Source organism: Vespa mandarinia, chromosome 2 (genome assembly GCF_050613455.1).
Source record: "Vespa mandarinia isolate Hongniang chromosome 2, ASM5061345v1, whole genome shotgun sequence".
Classification (NCBI taxonomy): domain Eukaryota; kingdom Metazoa; phylum Arthropoda; class Insecta; order Hymenoptera; family Vespidae; genus Vespa; species Vespa mandarinia.
Window position 1 is genome coordinate 12842501 of NC_140811.1, and position 26902 is coordinate 12869402.

At 36.8% G+C, this 26902-nt stretch overlaps 3 protein-coding genes across 5 annotated transcripts in view; 1 reads left to right on the plus strand and 2 right to left on the minus strand.

The window, feature by feature from the left end:
* The window catches only part of rg (A kinase anchor protein rugose), a 197911-nt gene that overhangs the window by 145341 nt on the left and 25668 nt on the right, over positions 1–26902 (plus strand). The window lies entirely within an intron of this gene.
* LOC118442739 (protein mab-21) lies at positions 19992–22144 on the minus strand. Its single transcript, XM_035868732.2, has one exon. The coding sequence runs from the start codon at positions 21716–21718 to the stop codon at positions 20621–20623; it is 1098 nt and encodes a 365-aa protein (XP_035724625.1). The 5' UTR covers positions 21719–22144; the 3' UTR covers positions 19992–20620.
* On the minus strand, positions 23168–25806 carry LOC118442729 (protein mab-21). Of its 2 annotated transcripts, none has more exons than XM_035868709.2 (2): positions 25531–25806; positions 23168–25293 (listed from the first exon to the last, which is right to left on the minus strand). In XM_035868709.2, exons 1-2 carry the CDS (start codon positions 25591–25593, stop codon positions 24211–24213), a joined length of 1146 nt encoding a protein of 381 aa, XP_035724602.1. In that variant the 5' UTR covers positions 25594–25806; the 3' UTR covers positions 23168–24210. The 2 variants fall into 2 exon arrangements, with proteins under 2 accessions (XP_035724602.1, XP_035724612.1); XM_035868719.2 differs by having other exon boundaries at positions 25526–25806.

A 26902-nucleotide genomic window follows, 5' to 3' on the forward strand; every position in this document is an offset into this window, starting at 1 on the left:
TACTTCGTAACGAAACCACAACCGAGAGATTTCTCCGCTCGAAAAAAAAAAATATTATCTTTATGCCGAACGTTTTATCAAATAGTTGGCAATCACCAGAACTTAATCTGAAGAAGATAAAGCTGAACTGTTATCGCACATAGTAAATGAAATTCGGTGAACGTTTAAGAAATTAATTGTGATCTTTAACGAAGAACATTAAAACGTATTATTACTGCATATCACTTTAATGATATAAAACGAGCTCGTTATAAAGTCCGCTTCGGTCATTTTATTTAAGGAAAAAACGTTTCATATAAAAGGTAATGTCATGTTCCATAAAATATTAATCAAAAGAAATTTAATAACGATAATAACAAATGGTGATCATTCTAGTTCCTACGTAAAAAATAATATATCTATGAGTTATACGTTTTAGAAAGCGTTAAAAAGGTGAGAAGGTGAAATTAAAGAAAAAACATAATGATCGTTACTTACACGTTTTCTTTCTAACAGCTGATAGAAAAATCACGAAAGTAACTCAATGAGTTATCCAATTTGATTACATTCATGAGATCGATCGAATGTCTATAGAATCTCATTTCAGAATGATCTCACGTCCGATCGTTAATTACTGTGGTTATTAATCCTATCCGCGGGATATATCATCGTGTATAGCCAGCTCGAGTTTTCTTATTCGACGAACCGGTTGATTTATTCTCAGACCTTGAACCACGATGGAAAGCGAAGACGAGACTACGATAAGTTTGGTCGTTGTTGCCGTGACTACTAGCTGATATTCCGAATCTATATTATTCTCTGTGACCGTTACTTCAGAGTTTCACCTTTTAAAAATTCGTATTAACGAAGAATAATATTAATACACGTCTAACTCAAATTCAATGCACATAGTAAAAGTTAACATATTCAAATTAAATTTAAACGCCATGATGTAATATGCACTGGATACATAATAGATTTTATATTTTCAATGATGAAATTGAATATAATAATCGAAATAGAAATAAAGAAATATTCCTTAGCTCGTAACCATCTCGAATTTCCTTCTCACCTACAGCAACAAAGTTGAAACCTAAGCCCCATCGTATTCCTGAGACACCGTAAAAATGATATACCGATGCCCTTCGAACATGATCCTCCATGGTTTCGATCCACGGGATACGACGTTACGTCTTCCATCCTCCGTGTATCGAGAGATTCTGTCTTACTATTCATTGTTTTATACGAGCTATAAAGATGTCAAGCAATTAAAAGATTCGGCTGATTCGGCATCACGTGGGCGAGCAACTCTCTCTCTCTCTCTCTCTCTCTCTCTGTCTCTCTCTCTTTCTTTCTATTCCTATTTTACTTTCTCTTGATAGTGGGAGGATAAAATCGGGTGGTTGTTGGGTGGGTGGATAATCGGAAACAAAATTCTCGTATGTGATGTCCATATGGTGCCCACGTTTACTGGCCTACGTTTACCCGGAGTGGACACCTGACATTGTATCGCCGTTGTCCTACAAAAGGCGTCTCTTACGACCAACGATCGTAAATGTCCACGTTCAGACTACATTGCTGCGTCGTGATATATACTGAGCTGTATATTACGCAGGTAAATGCTCGACGATCTCACCAAGTGGTTTGAGGTTAAACAGCCACCGTCTCGTCTTTTTCTCTTTGATATTGCCCATTAAATTTTTTCTTTTTCTTTTTTTTTTCTGTTCAACTAGATATTAAGTACTAGGATCATAATCCATGCGTCGTTTCTATTTATAGGAATTGTTTATTTCTTACAATTGCTTTATCTTTTTTGATCGAAAAACATCTATAAAAAAGTATTTTTGAAATTTATAAATTAACATAATCGTCAGTTCGTTCATGTCTTTTATGACTTAAAAAAATAAGAAAATAAAAATTATTGAGAAGAAAATTACGTTATCCAATTTTCGTTCAATCCTTATAAAATTAATCATAAAAACGCGCTATTAAATTTATCCAAACGAAATTCAATAAGGAAGAAATTCGGAAGCATCAAAGGACTACGATCTATCGCAGTATATATCGTTGTTCGAAGGACAACCCGTCACATTGGAAGAATCGACTTTGCTTATTTAATTCTCGAACGTCGACGTAATCAATTCCCACTGTGAATACCGAGAGCCATTTTTGTAAGGATATGTTCCCTTTAGAGAGATACTATCCGAAAGCCGAGATTTTATCTCGGGAAAAGAGTTTGCGAACGAGTCGCGTATTTTGGAGAAATTGATTGGCCGACGAGAAGAAAGAGAAAGAAGAAGTCTCACGTGGTTCATCGAAAGAACGCCAAAAGAGAGAGAGAGAGAGAGAGAGGAGAGGAGTGGGGGAAGAGAGACGAGTAGTGGACGATGACAAAGGCTGATGGTGGGAGATTAAAACAATGCCGTCGTCTCGGTTCGAATAACGCGGGTGTGACAGGTCTTCCTACCTTCACCAGAAAACAGATTCAGCTACGAGGATGGACCTTAACGAGGCCTCTCTAATAAATAACCGTCCAGTTCGAGTTTCTCCTTTTCCTCCTCTCCCCCTCCAACATCAACTTAACTCTCCTCCCTTCTTCGTACTCCGTTAGTTTCCTTCGTGTTGTCTTCTCTTCTACTTCTCTCGTCTACGTCTTCGTCTCCGTCTACGTCTACGATTTGGATCCTTACGAATGGTAGACCAAAGGGATGGACCCAAAACCGGCCCTCGAAGATGGATGTGTTTCATGGCGCCGCCGTCACCTAGACAGCCCTTTCCAACGGACTTCCAGTTGAACTTACCTTCGGAAAGAAGAAGGGTAGCGAGTAAGAGAGACAAGGAGAAAGAAATAATGAAGGATATTGTGTTCAAGAAGATAAGACACTTTGGAATCAAGGATCCTTTTCTATCCTTTTTTAATATTATTGAATTGTTTAAATCGATCTATATATATATATATATATATCGATTTATATATATTTATTTATATATATATTGATCACATCAGTTATACGTGTAAATATATTTGAGATAGTAAAGAATTAATTATTAATTCGTAATTTATCTCAAAATAATTCGCACGATTTTATGTGATTTTTTCTGTCTGGATATTCCATAATTTCTTCTTCTTTTCTTTTCTTTTCTCTCTTCATCCTTTTTTTTTTATTTTTATGTTTTTTTCTTTTTTTTTTCTTTTTTTTTTTTTTTTTTTTTTTTGAATCAGTTGAGAAAGTAACAAAATATCGTGTATCGTTTTGTTCAAACGTACAGAAACGACGGCAACATTTTCATCTTTGGAAGAGAAGAAACTCGAACGCGGGATCGTCGTTCGTGTCCTCGATATATACCTGGCTCGCTGTTAACCCCAAGGGTTTCTCTTATCTTCCACCCGATCTTCTTCACGCATATTATACTACGTGGAAAACAGTAAGAGTAAAAAAAGAAGAAGAAGAAGAAGAGGAGGAAAAGGAAACGTAGAGGGGACGCACAAGATGTACACATACTAGCGACGGAATTCTCTTGAGTTCTGTCGCGCGAATAACAGGATCAGGTTACCGTCTTGGAAAGGAAAAAAGAATTTAAAAAAAAGAAAGATATATATATATCTTTTATATATATATATATATATATATATATATATATATATATATATATATAGAGAGAGAGAGAGAGAGAGAGAGAGATGAAAAATAAAATAAAGAATAAGGGATATCCTAAATGTGGTGGTGTTTCTTGAAGAGAATTTCGAACGGCGACAAGGCGCGGCAATTTGATTCAAAAAGATTCGAGAAAGTATACGAGGGAGGAAGTTAGGAAGGGTTGATCGTTCATCGTTTTTCGGTGAATTAAACTTCAACTCTCGATGATCCTTCTTCACTTATTCCCTTTCCAAAAAAAGAAAAAAAAAAAAAAAAAGAAAATATCGGGATTCGATAAAGGTCTAGATAACTACTTATTTTTTCTTTTGTTGTTGTTTTTTTTCTTTTTTTTTCTTTTTCTTTCTTTTTTTTCTTTCTTTTTTTTTTTTTTTTTTTAATACTTCACAAAGTTCGACGTCCTTTATTTGAAAAATTTTGTTTCATTCCGTTCGTAGTAAGCTACGAAGCAGCTAACGATTGAAATGAATTACTGCCGAGACCGATGTTAGCCACCCTCGTGAGTCTCGAGTACAAAGCCGCGAGGAATCCTTATCTATTTTTAATTCAGAGAAAATACTTTTACGATCGATCGAGTCGGAGACGAACGCTCGTATCTTTTACGATCGTGGTAGGACAGAGAAAAGAAAAAAAAAACAAAAGAAAAAGAAGTCCGTCTGAATTGACGAAATAAGAATTGTATACTGTAGACATTTATTAAAAAATAGTGTCTCTAGTCGTTTCTTCTATTTATTTCTTATATTGTTCAAGACCATTCCTGTCTATCATCGCAGGATATAAATCTTCGGCGAATCGCGCGATTGACGTCTATTTAATAGAAACGCAACTACACAAGGATCGCGCGGGATAACATTAACTCGTTCGGGAGTCGAGGGGGCTGGTCTTGCCGCGACGGGTGGCCATTGTGAAGCTGGAACCCCTGCGAGCCACGGGCTTTCTCTCATTCTTGTGCCTGCCAGCTCCCTCGTAAAGTCAAACGTTGACACTAGCCACGGGACATCGACTCTGTGGCCCCAAACACGCGTGCTTTCTCTTTCCTTCTTTCTTCCTGTCTCTCTCTCTTTCTCTCTCTCTCTCTCTCTCTCTCTCTTTGTTTTACTCTCCTCTATCAATACTTGTTTTTATTCTTAGATAGGAAATGCCTAGATCGTTTGTATCTTTATTAAGATACTTGAAAATGAAAAAAAATGAGTATGGATTTTCTTTGATGATTGATTAACTTAATGGATACTTCGTTAGTTTCTATTATCGGCAAGAAAATTAAGATAATATTTTTTTATAGTGTACAATTCAGTTTCATAATTGGATTGCTTTCTATTATCGGGATAATGAATAAGCTATACTACAGGAATATATGTAATGAATATCTCAGGTCATAAAACTAAGATCTTTACGACAGCGGCTTCGTTGAAGAACGCACACAATGCCGGGGTAATGGTATTTTCTTCATGAGAAAAATTGAAGCAAGGCAAAAGATTTTATCTAAGAAGAGAAAAGACTTCCTTATTTCTTTTCAATCGTTGGAAGAATACCGCTCGGTGAAAGTTAGAAAATCTTGTTGTCACTTATTATAGTAATAAGAGAAAAACGAAGTAAAATAAGAAAATAAATCGGAGAGAAGAAAGAAGTTCGGGGTCATTCGTTAAATTAGTAGGTTTTTATGGGTGCATTAGCAAACTTAACGACCTAATCAAAACATCGTCCCATCAGAAGAGCCGCGACGAAATTGACCTTAGCATCCTGACATGAGAATTACAACGCCTTCGGCATTAAGGATCAAAGGGAACAATGATTTTTTTTTTTTATTCTCGTTGAAACATTATTTCCATAGATCCGTTAATATTTTGTCAATTTGCGTGAAAGAAAAATATATTCAATATAGTTTTTACATTTACCAATTACGGTTTCTAATATTTATTGAAATATGAATCCATTAAGAATTTTATTGTTATAAATGTTGTATAAGTGTCGTATAAATTTAATTAAGGAAAAAAAAAAAAGAAAAAAAAAAAGAAAGGAAAGGAAAAAAAGAAACGATCAAACAGGAATCTTTGTTACAACCGAACTAAATTAATGTTCTCTAGTAAGAGTACACGAAAAAGTCCGACATTGAATCTCGAGTTTCTTTCCTTCGAGGAACTAAGTTAAAGTGGAAGAGGGTCTTGCCACGAAGGAGGTACCTGGTAACATGATACTCCAGGACCTCGTCCTGCAAGATTCTAGTCGAACTTCTTTATCGTTTGAGCAAAATGAATTCACCAGTTGAAGGAACATTGAGAAGAGTAAAGGAACGATAGACGGTGTATGAAAGAAATAACAAAAAAAAAAGGAAAAAAAAAAAACAAAAATAATATAGAGAAAAAGATGAGGACGTGGAAAGAAAGAATAGGAAGAAGCAGCGAACATAAAAGGAACAAAAGGATCGCTTTTTCTCAACTCGTTCCACTTGGCGGCGAGATCAAGGTGGTGCCACGCCTCCGGCCCGCCTCCTCTAATCATCGGCTCATTACTCATTAGTCCTAATGAGCCACGCGCGCCATCTATACCCAGCAAAGAAGACACAACTGCTATGGAAAAGTGACGAAAGGAACGTGCGCGAAAAAAGGACGTGTATGATTTCAAACATAATTCTTTCGATATAATATGTCCGATTAGTTGATAGTCAAACGATAATCCCTCGTGTATTTTTATTCTATTGTTTCTGTTTGTTTCTTTCTTTCTATATTTTTTTCTTTCTTTCTTTCTCTTTTTCTTTCTTTCTTTACACATCTTGCGTAGCAACTTCGAGAAGATCGATAAAACTTCCATCTTTTGGAACGGTCCGCGAAATGGGTAGTCGCGTCGAACGTGGGTCAGTCGGATATGATTAATGAGCCAGGTAATGGAAAACGTCTTCGTTCCCTTGTTCGTGTTATGCTAATGTTGAACTGTAATATTTGCTTTTTTCTCTTTCCTTTTTCTTTTCTTTTGCTTTCTTTTTTTTTTCTTTATTTTATTTTTTTTTTGTTTTTGTTTTCTAAACCATATTTAAAAGTTAAAATAGAGAGTGTGCGAAAAGGATTGATATTTTATCCGAAGAACGATCCTCGAGTTCGATATCTTATATTTCTTACTGAAACAAGCAATATGGGTTTTTGAATCGTAAATCGATTTGAATAATCGATTATTAGAATACTTGCTGAGTATATTTAGTCGTTAGATCGAAGCTTTAACGGAGGGGGAATGATTTCGTAGAATCTAGAACAGCCCCTGTTGTAGCAGAAACTAAGCATAATGGTGGACTATCTCTGTAGTCCCTGTTTCCCATAAAACAAGCCATGACATCGTGCCCAGTGAAGCGACCACGTGTGACGAACTCTCTCGCACCAAATGCACAGGAGCGCGCGCGCACAGAATCGCTCGCGTCTCGTTACATTCGTCATGAGCGTCGGCCCGTAAAATTGGCGCCACCTGCCACCCTCCTCAGAATCCGAGTACCATTCGCTTTCTCTGTTCCGATCGGAAACACTCTGACTCATCCCTCCAATGTATTTAATGCATTTATAATATATGATTTAATGATCCTTGACCCTTCTCTCTTCGTCCTTCTCCGTGTCGAGAAATTCCTTCAAGTGGAAGTTATTACGAATTCACCATCGGCCACGGGAGCCACAAAAAGTGCTATCGTCATTTGTTCACACGCATCACTTATTTTAAAGGACATCACTTTTAAGGGCCCAAGTTGATCTTTCAACTTTTTAAATATTTCGATGTTTGGTAAGATTGTTCTTTTTGAAAATTTTGTTACTCGACTTGATTGATACATAAATTTTTTAAGTAATATTTAAGAATTTGGTTTTTTTTGTTTGTTTGTTTTTTTTTGTTTTTATATGAATCTGTAAAGTTCTTGTTTTTTCTTTTATTTATTTACTTTTTTATTTTGTTTATTTAACAATCGAAAATCTTCGTAAACGAAGTAGGTGATGGAATATGATGTACGCTTAAAAAAGATTCAATTCGATAGTAACTTAATTACGATTGAATCCATTCATTAACCAATCGTTAGATTATGTTAGACAAGGAAGGGACAAGAAGGGGAACTTAGAAGAAAGATGAAAAACTTTTCCAATATTTGTGGGTGAGGGGGATCCAGAGAGTCGAGAGTTGATCTACAAAATATAATGTGATTGTTTCCGAGCCAATGCTCGAAATGCAATGAGGGTTGACTCCAGCTTTGCTCTCAGTCTCTCTCTCTCTCTCTCTCTCTCTCTCTGTCTTTCTCTCTCTCTCTCTCTCTGTTAGTGATGACTTCATTCCCATCCGATCACGACGTTTGTTCTCTACCCATTTCTGAAAGCTTATATATAACGGGACGATACTAAAATTCAGATACAGGTCTTGTCAGTGACGATTATTGACGTCACTACCGCTTTGAACGTAACTCCATACAAATTTCCATAAAAAATTTTGAGAGATCGAAGTAATATTTCGTATTCTTTTTTTTTTTCTTTTTTAATTTTATTTGACTAAACATACCATACATATATGTACGAAAACTTTTTTTATGATAACTAATAACCATTAATAATACAATATTAATAAGTTTCCCTTTATATCTGGATCCTCTTGTAAACTTTTAATCGAAAAAAATTATCTCATTTATCTTTTGGAAAAATCTAAAAATTTTCACCCTACCGGAAGTCGAACTATACGAGTACCGTTGATTGGAAAAAGAGAAACCCTTTTGGTACTGGTGGCTAAAGCTGTAAGGAGAAAGCAGGAGCAAAAAAAAAATAGGTAGGAACAAGAGAGAGGTTCGCGATCGGCAAGAACAAAGCTCGCGAGATAGGCCTCGGTCGCCATTGTTCTGCGCCTGTTTGCGTTCGTTTGTGTCCCGGCGCAAATGTCCGACGCTTTGTGCCGTTCGATGTTCTCGCCATGGACCAAACCCAGCTTCTCTTTCCCTCTCTTCGCCAACTGCGGGGAAAGGATTACCCGAGAAATCCTTTAATAGCATTGTTGGACATTTGAATAACACGAAATACGATATGAGATCGGCTCTAGAAAGAGGCCTCCCCCTTCTTTCTCCTTTTTCTCTCTCTTTTTCTATCTCGAGCTTAGTCGAACGGGGTTCCGTAGATATAAGGTTACGGTCCTATTCCAAACCACCCTCTGTCTCTTTTCCCTTTTTTCCTTCTTTCTTTCTCCCTTCCTCTCTCTCTTTCTCTCTCTCTCTCTCTCTCTCTCTCTCTCTCTCTCTCTATCTATCTATCTACCTATCTATCTATCTATCTATCTATCTATCTATCTATCTATCTATCTATCTATCTATCTATCTATCTATCTATCTATCTATCTATCTATCTATCTATCTATCTATCTATCTATCTATCTATCTATCTATCTATCTAGTCAGCCCGGATTAATCGTTGGCAACTCGTCGAAATTCACTAAGCGAAAACATTCTACCAGAGTACGACAAGGTTTCATCGTACCGATCTTAAAACATCTTTAGAAACAACTTAAAACAGCTCGATTGAATCATCCTGGCGTTAATTACGAAACGACGTTAATGAATATCTTGTAACTATCAAAAAATAAATCGCTTTCACGTTAATCGCATTCACAGTGGCTATATCATGAATCAGAACTGGCGTAGATCTTTAACAGAGTGAATCGGAGAACTTGAGATTCATCTTAATGCTCATTCACGCGACGAATTGGCACGCGTACAATCGATTCTAAACGCTCGTCCTTACATTTTGCATTCTCAAACAGGTTGCTAAGAGCATCAATCAGTCACACTCTCTCTCTCTCTTTCTCTCTCTCTCTCTCTCTTTCTCTTTCTCTTTCACTCCTTTTACTCATTCCAATTACCATATTAACATTTCGCTATCTTATTGCTATTGTCCGTACGTATTCGCGTTTATACTCGTTCCAAGAATAATCATTGAAATGATCGGTCCGCGAATCTTCTTCGTCTTTTCAAGCGAGAAATACAGGACGGTGCGATTAAATTAGCCGTTACTAAATGTTGCTATTAAGTACATATGTCCGATTGGATTAGAGAAGAGAGTAGGTTGAAAAGAAGAGGATGAGACGGGAGGAGAAGACGAAGGAATAATCATCGCGTTTTCATGGGCTCGGGCCAAATGATACGAGAAACGAGCAAGAAGACGAGGACGAATTATTACGGAGAAGGTCGAAGACGTTAACGTCGCCGTCGCACGTGAGTGACTACTGGTCATTCCATCTCTTCTCTTTCTCTTTCTCTTTCTCTTTCACTTTATCTTTCTCTTTCTCTCATTCTGATATTTCTCTCGAAAAAAAACGTCTCCACACATAAACCGAACACTTTAGACGTAGACTGGCTAAAGCGAGAACGTTGGTCCACTTAGTATTCACGACATCATGGCATGCGAGAAACAAGCTACGAATACCGCGACGTGAACACCTTTTCTTTCCTCCTCCTCCTTCTCCTCCTCCTTTTTTCTTCTTCTCCTCCTCTTCTTTCTCCTCCTTCTCTTTATATCCGTAAAAGTTTATTTTTATCAGTTACGAGAGAGGCGAGCGACCGATGAGATAATTTTTTTCCTTCTATAGATATAATCTCTCCTTCGAATGATTTCAATTTCAAAATTCTATAGACGATCGTATTGGCAAAATGGAGGGATGATAGAAAGATTAAATAAGTTATATGATACATAATATAATTTCAATCATTAAAATCATTTACATGTTTCTATGTGTTTCTTATGATAAGTTGCTTGTACGTTTAAAAATATTATAAGCTTATCTACTAACGTCTTGCTATTAATAATTAATTATTCATCGATTCAAAATTACCTTCAAAAGTATATTTCGAGGATCATCGAAGGAATCTATAGATTTTATAAATATATTCTTCGACTTTTAATCTTTGGGCAAAATTTTTTTTTTTTTCTCAAAGCATAAGTCTTCGATACTTGTTAGAATACTTTTCTCCTCGAACAAATCTAAATACAATCTCGTGATTGAACTTTAACGATGTCGAGAGAAGTACTTGATAAATCAATTGAAACCTCGAGAATTTCGATACTTTTCGTAAATAAGATCATTAATTCGTAGATCTACGAATTATATTAGGTGGACCAGAAAGTAATGTCGTTTCTGCACATGTCGATATTTGATTGTGATTAAAAATAAAAACTTATTAAAAATTTATTCGTTTGAATTTAATTTAAGAAAGCGACATTACTTTCCGGTTCACCTAATAGTAATTCATTCTTTCTTTTTTTCTTCTTTGCTTTTTGTTTTGCAGTAGAGTATTGTATTAGAAAAAAAAAAACTTAACTATCGATTTGTCTCTGACGACCGGGAAAAGATCGTTGGTTCGTAGTTACCGGTAAGTAAATCGTTCGTAAGACGGCGACGCGTTTCTAACGACCAACCAACCAGTAGATATAACGTAGCGCATAACTATGCACATCGCTTGCTCACAAAGAAAGGAACAAACGTTTACGGGGTAGCATTAGAGCTTCGACTTCGATGTTCCTTCGACGTGGTAGCAAAGCGCTTTGCTCGTATAGTGAAATAGCTACGGGCTGCGTCTTTGAAGTTACGAGCGTAAACAGACGATATATACTAGTTGGACTTGAAGAAAAGAAAGCTTTTCGTCTGGTGGAGACGAGTAACCGGAAAAAGAGAAAGAATAAAGAAGAAGAAGAAGAAAAAGAAACAAGAAAGAGTGAGAGAGAGAGAGAGAGAGAGAGAGAGGGAGAAAGAGAGAAAGAGAAAAAATTGTTTTCTTGGGGCGATGTAAAAGAAGTCGGAAGAGCGAAAAAAGAAGAAAAGTTGGAAAAAAGGTCTCTCTAACGTATCGTAGCTCGCAACGATAATTCAAGCAAAAGGATGCATCTATCCTGCTACTCCAGAAATAAACGCCGTTGTCGTTGTTTTTCGCCTTGCCTTCCACCTCCGCTCTACAACGTTCCCATCGCGACGAGCTCGTACGATGTTTGTGCGTTCGATCTCCCTAGAGAGAAACTGGATGACTACCGATTTTCCCTTCTCGACGCTTGCTCATGAAACAGCAGCACCAGAAGCAGCAGCATCCCCTTGTAATTCGTTCGTATAGATAGCCCTTGTATTCCTTCGAAAATTTTCGGGACATAAATCTCCGTGTTAGTATTTGTGCCTTTGTTGGTGCCGCCCACGTTACCCATGAATTAATCGAATTTCAAGTTTGATATCTGAGATATTACATGTCCGCGATTTTTCAAGATAGATATTTTTTTTTTCGATCGGGATCCATCTTTATTGAACTATACAATTTAATAATTCATGGTAAAATTGATTGATAATCTTTTTATATAAGAAAACTAAAGACTGAAATAAGATCGTAACTTTCAAATTAAGCCAATTTATTCGAATGTATTTAAATTTTTTTACTTTTGTTTGTAGATATTAGCAAAACAGTGTGATATTATTTATAGGTAAAGTATGTTCATGAGTATTATGATTTTGTTATATACGTTAAGTAATTTGTCCGTCATGCGACGAAATTAGAGACGTTTGAAGTGGCAAGACTCGTTAATAATCGTCTCCCTCTGGACTGATAAATTATATTGCGCCTGCACTTAAGCCGTCCTTTACCCCTTTCGATGGTAATAGTATCACGAAGGTCGGTAGGCGATTCAATTTGTTTTCCTGAAGCTAGTAGCAACGCTTTAAAATCGCTCCCATCTTGTCTCTGGAGATCGATATTATTATTTATTTATTTATTTCTCTCTCTCTCCCTCTCTCTCTCTCTCTCTCTCTCTTATATTTTAAGAAACATCTAGACGATATCTATCGTTTTAAAACCTTGTCCATATTTGTTCGAAAGTTGTTTCAGGTGAAATATCGAAGTCGAAACTTTCGTATGAACTTAGTCATAGGGAAGCAACATTTTTTTTCCTACCCTGCGATCGTTTATATCAATCAAAAATTTTCTGGATATTACGATCATAAATTATACGAGCGGGATAAAATGATTACGTACTTCTTAAAATTGCGACGCCACGTGCCAATACAAGCTTACATATTTCTTAAACGTCACTTGATACTCTCTTGTATTATAATTCAATTGCTTTTTCTTATTTAAGAAAACTATCGTTGTCGATTATACTTAGATCATGCACGCATAAATATCAATAGCTGCTAAATGTAGAAAGTTCGTGGCCATCAGAAAAAATATCTTACAAATCGACTACGATTTTAATCTCCAACGTTTTCTTATTCTCCTTCTCTTATTTCCGGCAGAAGAAACGAGCAGTGAAAAACGATGGACAACACGTTCTACACTGTGTATAGTATTAGAGAACGTTTAGCACATTTAACGTAAAGTACTCCCTCGGTCTACCGCTTGATTTACCACGCCAGATTTCAACGCATTTGCTGTTATCTATATATGTTTGTATGTATGTATGTATATATATATATATATATATATATACATGTATATATATATATATATGTATATGTATATATATATATATATATATATATATATATATATATATATATACTTAAATACTGGACCGAATCGAAAGCGTCTCCAAATTTCTCTTTCTCCCTCTCTCTTTCTCCCTCTCTCTTTCTCCCTCTCTCTTTCTCCCTCTCTCTTTCTCCCTCTCTCTACCTCTTTCTTTCTCTCTTTCTTCCTTGAACAAGAAAAAAAAAGGATAGAAAGAACAAAGAGAGCCGACTTTACAGTTGCCTTCCGTCTCTGTTAGAATTGGATGCATTTAAAAAGGCGAAGATCTCTTCTGCAGAAAGAAAGAAAGAGACAAGAGTGGTCCATGGAAGACGTTAACCAGATCACCGGATGTCCATGACACTTTTCTCACCCACTCGAAATCGTTATCCACGCCATTGGGTGAACACGCGAGTCAGGCCATAAAAGATCCCGCCAGAAGATCCGCTTTCCTACTTCACTTCTCTTATCCAATAGCCCACATTAATTTCGCATTCTCCAAAAGTAGTAATAAGAGGTATATCGACTCTCTTGAGCAAATAAAAGTTTTAAAAAGAGAGAAGATGAGAGAGAAGGTATTCTTGTTTCTTCGTAAATACCATCTCGATTCTTTTTAATCGTTAAAGGAAATCGCGACGTAAAGTAGGCAAGACTACGAGTATGGTGAGTATGAGATAAGGGTCTTACGAGATTACAGTTTCGTGTAACACATCACGAACCCGATAATTCTATCTTCTGTTTTCTTCTTATTGGGTATCTTCGGAATAATTAAAATTCTCTTCGAAAATTTTAAAAACATGAGAAAATAATTTGTCTGAAGTAATAATTTAAATTGAGTTATATCTAGATATGTTTATTCGTTCCTATATTTATTTCTAATAAAAATGAAGAGATAAGAACTTTTTTTCTTCGTCCTCTCCGACAGGTTGTTTCGAAGATCCTCATATAGCTTCTCAAAACTACCCCTTGATCGCGACACCCCTTATTCGTTCTCTCATCAATGTTTCATATCAACACGCAATGACCTAACAAAGTCCCACGGCGGCGATACACTAAGTGGTTTTGCTCATAAAGCTGTAACGGCTCGTAGGATAATGCCGACGGTAAGTGGAGTCTTCTCAGAGTTTGGGTACGGCGAGGAACGGAGGGTGGGTTTCAACGTCGCGGACGACGACGAGAGCGCACATGTGACCCCGAAAAAGAGACGAGCCCTCGAAACATTTCCGGACAATCTGTATTTATCATTTTAATACTTATCGTCGACTTTGTCTCTTTTAATTCTTTTTTTCTTCTATTTTCTTTATAAATTTGAAATAATAATGTAAAATCAAATTACGCGATTCGAAGTAAAAAATGTTCGTTGATAATATTTTCCATATGATACTCCGTTTATTAGCTATTAGTGATTAGATCATTACATTAGCTATAATTGATTAGATCATTACATTGCAATCTGATCAATCGTATGATTACATATAATAATGCAAACGTATTATATTTCATTAGAATTAATTTCTTGGAAGTACGATGAAATAAAAGTCGTCTACTTCAAAGAAGTTTTAAAGATTTGACAAGAAATATCGATTGCTTCGATGGTATCTGTCATGGTATCGTCTTCTTCCGCTTTAAGATCGTCAAGAAATAGATTTTTATATAATGATATAAATTCAATGATCACCGGTAAAGCTCGCACTGTTTATTTTAAATTTATTCGCATCTGCTACCGACATTCTCTCGTTAATCACGAGTAAAGTCAAGTATAAGAATCTCGCGACGATATCTCGATGAGATATACATTTCTTGTGTTGTGCAATCGTTTTGGTATGCGGGACGCGATAAAGGAAAGGCGCGTAATTTCTGGCGTATTCGTTCTTCGCGATAAGAATTTAAATCTCCTGCGACGTTCCTCTTCTTTCTTTTCTCACGTTTCTATGGGTTTCATTTAAGAGAACGAGTTATGCTTAGAAAATGGATTCTTTTTTATATCCCATTCTTTTTAAAAAATTATGTCGACGAAATTCAATATTTCGTATAGAAATGGGAGTGGGGGAGAGAGAGATAGAGAGTGAGAGAATGAGAGAGAGAGAGAGAGAGAGAGAGAGAAAGAGAGAGAGAGAAACAGATATATCATATACCTACTTGTTGCATTGATGCAAACATAAGAAGAAAAAACGAAAGGTTGAGTATCATGGAGAATTCGATAAGTGCACTAAGAACTCACGAGATAACGGTGTAACTTTACGAGCGTGATATTGATAAAATTAATGTCGTGAATGTGGATATATTTTTTTGTCTTTCTTTATTTTTTATTTTTTTTTATTTTTTTTTAAAGTGAAAAGACCAGTAGAGGTTATATTGTAAATTTTTACGAGAGGATAAAAGAACGTAAGGTGTACGAAAAATCACGTCAAACATTTCTATTGACGGGGTTTTCTTTTCGTTCCTTTTTCTTTTTTTCTTTCATGAAGAATACGATCGTGAAATTCAATAAAAAAGAAAAAAAGAAGAAAGAAAAAAATGATTTATAATAATGCAGGATAAAAAGCATCGGAAATTTATAAAATATGAGGTATTTATATGACCGTCGCCAAAATTTACAAGATCCACGTAAGTCCGGTGGAAAAGTATTCGTGTTATTTTTACAATCCTTCCTTCCATGATTCTCTACCACGTCGTGCCAGTATGATTTTATCGAAGTTTGCATGCGAAAAGAAATGAAAAAGTTTTACGGAAAGTGGTAGATATAGACATCGTCTGGATTTAATTTAATTTTTTTTTTTTTTTATCTTTTTCTGTTCCTTTTTTTTTCTCTTCTTTTTTTCTTCTTGTTTCTTTTTAACTTATTTACTTGTGTCTCTAACTGAAAGAAAGAAAGAAAGAAGACACGAATTCTGTTCATACCTAGTATAGATATTTTTTTTTTTTTTTTTTTATTTAAGCCATTAAAAAGTACAATTGGGAAGGTCACGTTTCTTAATATTGCCAGTATAAAACATCAAAGAGCGTAGTACAAGTACTTCCGTCGATATCGATTGTGACGATCTTTGTCGAGCGTGTCCTCGTGCTCGCTCGTTGTCGACGCTCGTCGTATGCGCAAAACGCGCGTGCATATCGCGAGTTTGCGTGTCTGCTACGCTCGTAAGAAGAAAAGAGAGAAAAAAAATGAAATAACAGAGTAGATAGAGCGAGAGCGAGAGAGAGAGAGAGAGAGAGAGAGAGAGAGAGAAAGAGACAGAGAGAGTAGAAAGATGCATGGCCAGATAAAAGAAGGGTCTTCAGTTTTATTAAAGTATTTTCATAATGTAGAACATTTGGGATGTAAATACTTACCTATTTGAAAAACATTGTCCAAAAAATTCCGTCCTAAAGTCAATCGTGATATTTTTATTATTTTGTCTTTTCTTTTTTTTCTCTCTCTCTCTCTCTCTCTCTCTCTCTCTCTCTCTATACGAAGAGAAACGTAAGTACAAGAGTAAAATGTATTATTAAAGAAAGTCATTTGAAGAGTTCTATTAGTTATAAAGACAATGCAGATTGTACCGATCCTTGTTAGAATAAATTAAGTACCGAAGAGCGTTAGGAAAGTGAGAGACTATTAATGATCGTGTCGTTCCTTGAAGTAAGAAACCAAAAGTTAGCTTTGAGAACTCGCTCGAAGTAGGTACGGAAGATAAGGAAGATGGCTTTGGAAGCGAGGCTGCAAGAAGGCTGCAACGAGCCTCGAGTTCGCCCGTGCGTGCATTCCTGTCCGGTTTTCTTTCCCCTCACTTCACTCTCCTCTCTCTCTCTCTCTCTCTCTTTCTCTTTCTCTTTCTCTTCTTCTCTTTTTTTCTTTCTCTTTCTCTCTCTCTTCTCCGTCGCCACCACCGTCGTCCACCCCCCACCCCCGTGTGCCTTTTGTCTTATTATTTTGTCGGCGCTCGGCCAGCAGGTATATCTCTCTCTCCTTCCACGCGGCACTCCTCTCGCTTGGTTGCGATCCCCGCATATAAACATCGCGGCTTTATCTGAGCGTTTTATAGTGGAGGTCCTGGCAACCGACGAGGACCAGCTGAGATCACCCTAAAGAAGGAACGTGGAGGAAAGAGATGGAATGAGCCGGCACGAACCCGACTATCTCTCTCTCTTTCTCTCTTTCTCTTTCTCTCTTACGTCCTACGCTCATCTTCTTCTTCGTCTTCTTCTTCAATATCTTCGTTTTCATCTTCTTCTCCTCTTTCCTCCGACTTCTTCGTCTATTCTGCCCTTCCTTCGTCATCCGCTTCCTGATCTTCTTCTTATTCTTCTTCTTTTTTTTATTTCTCTCTTCCTAGTTTTTATCCCTTTTCTTTTTTTCTTCTATTTCATTTTGTCGTTTCGTAGCGACACGATTCAAGTTTTAGGACCACTCGATGCGTCGATACGGTGGATCCTTGTTGCCGGTTATTCGAAAAAACGTCGTCGTGAGGAAAAAGGAGAATGATTCCTCTTCGTTTGCATACTTCCCTCTCTCTCTCTCTCTCTTTCTTTCTGTAGACCCTTTACCTTCGTTCTTCTCGCTCTCACCTACTTATGATTCGTTAAAAATTCCGCTTCTCTTCGTCCGATAATCGGGTTTCCTACCGCGAGATAGCGAACGAACATGTTGTACCGGCAAAATTCGTATTTTCTGAAATACCTGCACCTTCATTCGATAGCTCCTCGAGACATTTTAAGGAATCGTCTTATCTCTTTCGCGATTAACCGATGATACGATGAAGCGAGGAGTGTATTTTCTAATAGGTGATTTTCTTAGTTTCTTATCCGTGAAACATCCTATCGCGGCATGTCTCAATTCGAACCTAAAATATTACATTCAAATAATATTCGAAAGAATAAAGAAGGAAAAAAATTCGAAAAATTCGAAGGTGCTCGTAAATATGATAAAATATTATTATTGAGCAGGATATTTTATCGATAGATTGCTAAATAAAGACTGAAATAATAATTTCACAAAATAGATCGATACAATGTAGGTAATAAAATATCAATCAGTAGAAATTTTATATTATGATCGGTAATATTCATTTTATAACTATAGATCAAACGATTAAATAATATGAGATCGTTTAATCATTCAACTACCTAGAAATTATGCGAACTATACGAGGCATTAATAATTTATTCTAATCAACTTTTTATGAACGTGCGTATCTATAATAAATAACTTACAGTTTATTCCTTATTGCTTCTGTTTTTATATGATGTTAGAAATAACGTCTGACAACTATTTAGTAACAAATTATGCAATATCGATTATGCGAATGATCTAAAATCTATATGGTTTACTCTATCAGCGTTAATAGTAATTATATGTTTCTTTTTTGCTTTTATATCAAACGGTAATTCTGTATTTCTTAATCAACTTCTAAATTTCAATTCTTACGGGAATGTCCTTAGATAAGTTTATTATTTTCTTCTTCTTTTTTCTTACAAGGTTTATTCATTCTTAGAATGAAATATATTGAGCGATAAAAAAAAAAATAAAAGAAAAAGAAAGAAAAAAAAACAAAGAACATGAACTATTTCCAAGAACTGTTATCTTTCGTACACATATTTTATGACAAAGATATAAACTCATTTTCAAACTAACGACCCTGGTCACGCTATTTATTTTTCGATCTTTTGAATTTCGCGTACGTTATCTACCATTTAACTTTATCAAGTGTATTTTCGTATAGATAGAATTGGCGTTTATTTCTGTAAATAATTTTGTACGGAAACTTTGGAACGAGTACTTCGTAAGTTTACTCATTCGCACTTGATAGTAAGTGGAAGATTATTTGAAATTTCTGTGATGCACGAAGATAAACATGATTATTAGTAATATTGCTTGAAACGCTGCCAGTTTCACGCTCGTTTCTGTCAGTAAGAGTTTTACCATTACATTCGATATGCGTTTTAGAATCGATCGTGTCGACAAAGCTTGAAAATATTTCATTTAAACTCATTTCTAACACATACAATGTTACTTTTCATTAAACATTCTATTATTAGGTGAACTTTCATTATCATATGTTTTTTTTTTATCTCATTCGGTTAATAATTAATGAAGAAAAATTAAATATTATATTTTTTTAACTTTTACGTAATACGATGAAATTGTTTTTCAAATGTGAATGTATAATAATATATGTAAATTTTAAATTCTCGCGGATAGAATTAAAATTCTTATAAAAAAAAAAAAAATAGGAAAATAATTAAAATATTCTATAGATATTATATCTAAGTAATTATAATACATGATGTGAAACTAGTTCTTGACTATACTTATGAGTAAGTACTAACGTGAAATGTAAAAATTTTACAATTTCCATAATGTTCATGATAAGTAAAGATAACCGCATTTGAAGATTATAATGATGTTTGTTCGAAACTAATTTTTCATATTAACATTTATATCATGAAACAGGGACAAACTTTTTGAACTTAGAACACGTTACGATAAATTTCTAATCAACTTATCTTTATGTATGGTGTATATAAATAGATAAACGCGCACTTTTGAAATTGTAACAATGGTACGTAAAAGGAAAGAACGCTGCGGGGAAAAAAGAAACGACAAAGTAGAAAATTCTCTCCTTTATATTCGTATTCATAGACGTTTTAAAAATCGAAGAAAGGACAAAAAAGTGTGAGTGAGCATAAAATTTATGAGACCTAACTCGCACTCCACGGGCCAGCTCGTTCATCGAACGAAACGTTTAACGATCTTACCAACAACGATCGAGAAATTTACGAGGCTTTGATTTTCGGAGAACGATCGTTAGGATAGAAAAAAAGAAAGAAAGAAAAAAAAAGAGAAGATAAGAGAAGAGTAGGAATGGTTTCATGATGTTTGATCGAAGAAAACGCGTCGAAGGTTTCGTATAAATAGGTACTGTATTTTACATTTCGTTACACAGTTTAATAAATATTTTTCAAATATTATTTACATAGCGGCGGGAAACAAGACAGTCGATGAAAAACGATTAACCCTTTGTGTTGTTTAACAATTTGACAGCATGAAAATTCGTCGTATTTTCTCTTTTCTTTTTCATCAATAGACACACTCATTTTCACTGTCCTATTGAGTTTCTTATAGATCATGATCGCGAACGATAAAGGGTCAATCCGCGTTTCTTTTTAAAGAGACGAGAAAACGCGATCCATCTGAGCGACGGCAGCTTCTCCGCGCGAGTAGATAAAAGAGGAAGTAAGTACGTTGAAAGGAAAGGAACGAATTGCTTTTTTTAAAATAGAACGTCAACGTAGACAATTATGGCACTAATTCGTACGCGCGAGCCGTTCGTCGCACGATCACAAAAATCACTGGATACATTTTTATTTCTTTTCCGTTTATCGTTGATATCTCCAAAAGATGAGAACGCTCAGTGAATAAGAAACTAGCGTTCAATTTCGATTCGAGGAATCAATCGATCGTTTTAACATTGTATTTACGATCGAACACTTTTTCTTGTTTTTCTTTTCTTTTTTTTTTTTTTTTTGTAAACTAGAGCTTCTCCAATGCTCGGCTATTCGTTAGTAATTCTCTTGTTAATCTCCAGACTTGTTTAGCTGCGTTCTCTAAGCCACTAGGTGATTTCCCTTTGAAGAGATCAAGGTTAGGTAGGAAGTAGTGAGGACATCTTCGACATTGGAGACAGGAAATAAGTTGTAAGAAAATGCCATTGATCCGATCGCCTAAACAGGCCTCATCCCACTCGGCCTCATGAGGGTGCTTTTCACATTCGTAAAGTAACAATGTCTTCATGTGATAACTGGTGACAGGATTGCCGGGTAAATCAAGATGTCGATCCCTAAGAGTCTTAAGAATACTCAAACATCGTTTTCTGCTAGCACCTTGGAGTAGTCGATTCTCAGCATCGATGAAGGACAACGCCCAGGCATCGCCCTCCATGGCCGACTGTTTTCCCTGAAGTCCAATACATTCCTTCGAGAGCATATCGAAACCCTCTGCTTTAACTTCCGCGACGATATTTGGATGCGGCCATGGTATATGTGCGATTGGCCAATGAGAGGCCGATCTTGGCCAGAGTCCGGCGCACTTAAACGCGGGCGTGATTTGTACGATATATCTCTCGCGTATCCGTAACTTAACTTCCGTCGTGTCTGCTATCATTTTGACCGAGTCCCTGTAGGCACACTTGTCGCAAGCTTGGGCAACCAACGTTTGAAACCTCGATCGAATCTTTCTGGCAGATAGATATCCGCTTGCCGTAATGAACTCTACCCAAAGTGACATCGATCTTTTTCTACCGTCGCTGAGTTTCAACACCGCACATCCAGGCAACGTACCGTCATCGACGAAGTTTAATACACCCATTTGATTGAGATAGATGACGATTTCGAATTCGGTAGGTGAGATCACATCTAAACCATCGAATCGACCGTTGTAATCCGTAAGAGAAGAGATGAAACGTGGCTCCTGTACTTCGACTTCTTTAAGTACATCCTGTACAACCCTGCAAACTTCCTGAATCGTTTTTGCCACTTGACTCTTCCTACCCATTACGCGTTCCCCGAAGTACTTGTTGATCTGGTAAACCATCTTCGACTGAGCAGCCAGCATCTCAGCCGGCACCAACATCTTTGCACCGGGACCGGCCTGACTCGGCCCGGGCTCCTTCCCAGAAATCCTTTAAGAAGCCCCGGAGGGCTTCTCCGTTTTTTCCAATGAATTCGATCACCGCATTCTTAAATTTAATCCCGTCTCTTTTCTATTCTTGGTCTTATCTTTTATCAAAAAAAATTAAATCGGGCGGGACACATGATCGTCCAGTTTTTGTTTTTTTGTTTTTTTTGTTTCGTTCTAAAAAATCCTCCTTTTTATCTTTTACTCTCTTAATCTTTTTTTTCTTTTTCTTTCCCTTTTTATCTCACGAACAAACGATTTTTCGTACCCTTTTGCGTTTTTCGAATATTTCTTATCGGAGACACGAACGATCCAAGAAAAGGAGACGAACGAGGGTCTCCGTGCAGGAGCAGATTGTCGACTGCGCCGCTTTTCACCTTCGTAGATCCAATCGTCCTTCCCTGCTTGGAGTTGGAGGCGTGTCGACTTTCTCGCGTGATCGTCCTTCATGATTTGGTAACGCCTCCGGTTAGCGATAATTCGACCAATCCTCGGTTAGCTCGACCACCATAGGGCGGAGAGTTCCGACGTCGACGCGAAACAATCGATCCGACTTTCCGACCACGCCAAGACTCACCAACACTATTATACTCATCTCCCTATAGTATAGTATAGTATGCTTATTTACTTACTTACTTACTTATGTATGGATGTCTAATTAACTTACGTATTAGAATGGTTATATGGGTTAACTTTTCTACTATCCAAAAACTTAACCTCCCAATTCTTACACTTTATCATGGTTTTTCATCCCCGATTTGGCTATATCAATCGTAATTTCAATTTCGTCATTTTTATTTTTCTTCGATTTAATTTCCGTCGATTTTTTACTTTTCGTTTTTTATTTTTTCTTTTCCGAGCCTAAAATTATTGAAAGCATCGCCGTTTTTAATCATTTCTCCTTAAGAGATTGATTCATTAGGTCGTCCATGGGAAAGTCCATTCAATAGTCATGCTATATGGGTGCGGCTTGACAAAGAGCTATGTGTTAACCTGAAATGAACTGAAATATCTTGGACGGATAATTAAGAGGATTAATGATTCTCGTACCTTGTTGAATGAATTTCCTCGAATAATCATTTTTCATTCGGTTAATCACTTTTCGCAGAGACTTTTAATTTGTGGATTTTAAAGAAACGATTGTATTTGTTTCAAAAAGGAAGAAAAACGCAAAATGAATGTTAATTTTATTTTTAAATAAAACACTGCGAAAGTTTAAAAGTTTTTTTTTTTTACAATGATAGAACCAATAAAGTGGAATTCGATGAAAAATAATAGGCAAAGATACGTGATAATATTATTGCAGTAAAATGTAAAATTATTTACAAAACAAATAAAACTTATTTAGAAACAAAGGACATATATTAAAGGACAATAATTAATAAGTGTTAATCATTATGGTAATTAAGTTGATATATATTATTTGGAAACGATGTATCGGTCGATGTAAAAACGGTAGCGATCGAGTGGCAGTATTTGATGAATTTGACACGCGCGGCGAAGCACGAAAATTATCCGACGGGAGTTTAAACAGCGTCGTTCGAGCATCAATGATGGTAGGAAGAGAAACGTTAGGATAGAATTAAGATAGGATGCCGACGTAATAAAATGCAAAAGGGGGTAATAAAAATGATAGTCGCTGTTATGCCGAACATCGGGTCGTTCTCTCGAAAGTACTCGATAACTACATATTATAGAGACAATAATCGTTACCTAGATTATGCTCGAGCATGATAAATAAGTCGTTAAAGTATCATTGATTCCATCACAGTTGTTTGTCGATTATAGAAAGACACGTCTCATTTTGTTCTTTTTTTTCTTTCTTTCTTTTTTTTTTCTTTTTTTTTTTTTACATCGAGATAAATGCATTTATTATGTACATTGTCATCTTATAATTTTAATAGCGATTTGATTAGGTATATTAATAATAAATATTGTTTAAATAATATCAAAAATTATTTACATGTAACGATGCGCAATGAAATCGGAGTTCTTTCTTTTGCCGTAAGCTCGCTTCTATAAATGGTTATAAATGTTTTTGATTTTATTTTTTTTAAGATCGAAACAGACAGAATTACAATACGCTTTCTGTCGATGGATAATAGATGTATATAGGGGAATAATAGATTTATATAAGAAAGTACGATTTTTTCACGAAATATGTGAAATCCCGAATGTTCGTTTTTCGTCCTTTAAACCGAACATTCAGCTGATTAAACGAAAAGCATTACGTAAAGTGGCAATTGAAGAACTTTCGATACGTTTCAAATCAAATGTGCTTCGTATTTAAAGTAAATAACAGAGAATTAATTGTAACCTTATTGCGCGAAATGATGCGGCGAATTAAAGGGAGGCTTTTATCTCAAGAACAGTTCATTAATGCACACTTGTCTTTTCTTTTATCTTTAAAGTATCACGAAAGATATGTTGCGTCTAAGGAAAGATCGCTAAAGTTTTTCGAGGGCACGGCTGTTGGTCAACAATTCTCTGGTCAGTCTCCAAACTTGTTTAGCGGCGTTTTCCAAGCCGCTGGGTGATTTTCCTTTGAACAAGTCGAGGTTCGGTAGAAAATAATGAGGACATCTTCGGCATTGGAGACAGGAAATGAGTTGCAAAAATATGCCGTTCATTCGATCGGCCAAACAAGCCTCATCCCATTCAGCTTCGAGAGGATGTTTCTCGCATTCGTAAAGGAGTAAGGTCTTCATGTGATAACTCGTTACCGGATTGCCAGGAAGATCGAGATGTCGATCTCTAAGAGTTTTGAGAATGCTCAAACATTTGCGTCGGCAGCCACCCTGCAATAGTCTGGTTTCGGCCTCGGTAAAACTTAATACCCAGGCGTCTCCTTCCATTGCCGATTGTTTCCCTTGCAAAGCAACGCTTTCCTTCGATAAAAGATCGAAACCCTCGGTTTTGACTTCCGCGACGAGATTAGGATGAGGCCAGGGAATATGGGGTATCGGCCAATGAGCCGCCGATCTCGGCCATACGCCAGAACACTTGAATGCCGGCGTAATTTGAACAACATATCTCTCTCGAATACGTAGCTTTACCTCGGTAGTATCGGCTATCATTTTAACGGAATCTCGATAAGTACACTTGTCACAGGCCTGGGCCACTAGGGTCTGAAATCTCGATCGGATCTTTCTCGCGGACAAGTAACCGCTCGCGGTGATGAATTCTACCCAAAGAGACATGGACCTTTTGCGGCCGTCGCTAAGCTTTAAAACAGCGCAACCCGGCAGGGTGCCATCGTCGACGAAGTTGAAGACGCCCATTTGATTCAGGTATAGCACAACCTCAAATTCCCCCGGTGAAATCACTTCTAGACCCTCGTAACGACCGTTGCACTCGGTCAGTGAGGATATGAAACGTGGCTCTTGTACCTCTACTTCCTTTAACACATCCTGCACGACCTTACAAACTTCCCTTATCGTCTTCTGTACTTGTCCCATACGTGCTTGCACGCGTTCTCCGTAATACTTGTTGATTTGATAGAGCATCTTCGACTGAGCCGCCATCATTTCCTGCGGCACCAACATCTTTTCACTTACGAGAGCGAAGAATGGTGGTGACAAAAGAGGAGGTAAAGAAAAAAGAGAGAGAATTCGATGATTCGAATAAAAAAAAAAAAACAAAAAAAAACAAAAGAAAAAACAAAAAAAAACAAAAAGGAAAAGGAAACAGAAGAAGAAGAAGAAGAAGAAGAAGAAGAAGAAGAAGAAGAAAATTTTGATTCTCCCTTTCTTTCTTCAGCACCTCACCGAACCCTTCTGTCTTCTCGTTCTGCTCATCCCGTGGAAGATCGAGATTGTTCTCGCGTTCATCCTGATCGAAATGTTCTCCTTCGATATAAAAACACACTTGATGCGTTTTCGTTCAAGAATCTCCTTTGCTCGCTTTGGCTATGATATTACGTGAAAAAGTGGCAGGTGCTCTCTCGTCCGCGCGTACGACGTTCCTCGACGGCGGCGACTCGAATCGTACCGCGCGCGCGATCGCGCCGAGCACCGCGCGCGCTCGCTCCCTCGCTTGCTCGTTCACGGTTAAAGAAGACAGATAAACAGACAGAGAGAGAGAGAGAGAGAGAAAGAGAGAGAGAGGGAGAGAGAGAGAGAGAGAGAAAAGGTTCGTTTTCGACGCGCCACAACACGCCGGCTTCGAGCTCGATCCGCCTTTGCAACTTCGGCCAGTCCCGCCTTTCGAGTCGACGCGCGCCTCAACGCGAGATTCGAGCGTGCGCCTCTGCTCTCTCTCTCGCCACGCCTATCCTCTATACTTCCTCAGTCCATTACACCCCTTTACCGCACGTCTTCGCTCGACTCGACTTACCCGACTCACCCGACTCACCCTCTTCCTCCTATATCCTCACCGCCATGTCCATTGAGCTAGCGTTCACTGGTTATTTATTAATTTATTTATTCATTTATTAATTTATTTATTCATTTATTTATATATTCATTTATTTATTTATTCATTAGTTCGTTCGTTCGGTCATTCGTTCATTCATTCATTCATTCATTCATTCATTCATTCATTCATTCATTCATTCATTCATTCATTCATTTATTTATCCATTCATCGAAGCCAACGTGATGAAACAGTTAGCCTATTTCTATTCTATTAGAAACATAAATACGCTTCTAAGTAATCGGTGTTTTTCGAGTTTTATCTTTTCCCGTCGATTGCTTTTCTCTATTTCGAAAATATTTACATTAGATTTTCCCTTCAGGTAAAAAAAGCAGGTGCGCTCTTACTACTTTGGGAAACAGCTTGCACGCGGAGATTTTTTCCTTTTAGATCACAATCGTGAATAGTAGGTACCCTATTGACGATATGACAAAGAATATATATTTGTTTGATAATATAGCGCTGAGATATTAGATATTTTTTCGAGAGTGTAGTTTCTGTTTAGTTTTTTAGATTAACTTTATTGTTAAGTCTTTCGAGTTAGAGCAATAGTTTTTGGAAGATGTCTTAAGTTTATATCATTCTCTCTCTCTCTCTCTCTCTCTCTCTCTCTCTCTCTCTCTATTCCTTTCTTTTACTTGTAGGAGATTGCACTCGTTAGGTTGCGTTCGTACAACGAGTAATCGAATAAAGCTCGAGAATCCAATCTACTCGGAGTCAGAATGG

Coding starts and splice junctions, on each gene's coding strand:
- LOC118442729 (XM_035868709.2), bottom strand. CDS start 25,593: ATGAACGCGAGAACAATCTCGATCTTCCACGGGATGAGCAGAACGAGA. Junction 25,294..25,530: donor CGAGAAGACAGAAGGGTTCG/GTGAGGTGCTGA, acceptor TTGGTGCCGCAG/GAAATGATGGCGGCTCAGTC.
- LOC118442739 (XM_035868732.2), bottom strand. CDS start 21,718: ATGTTGGTGCCGGCTGAGATGCTGGCTGCTCAGTCGAAGATGGTTTAC.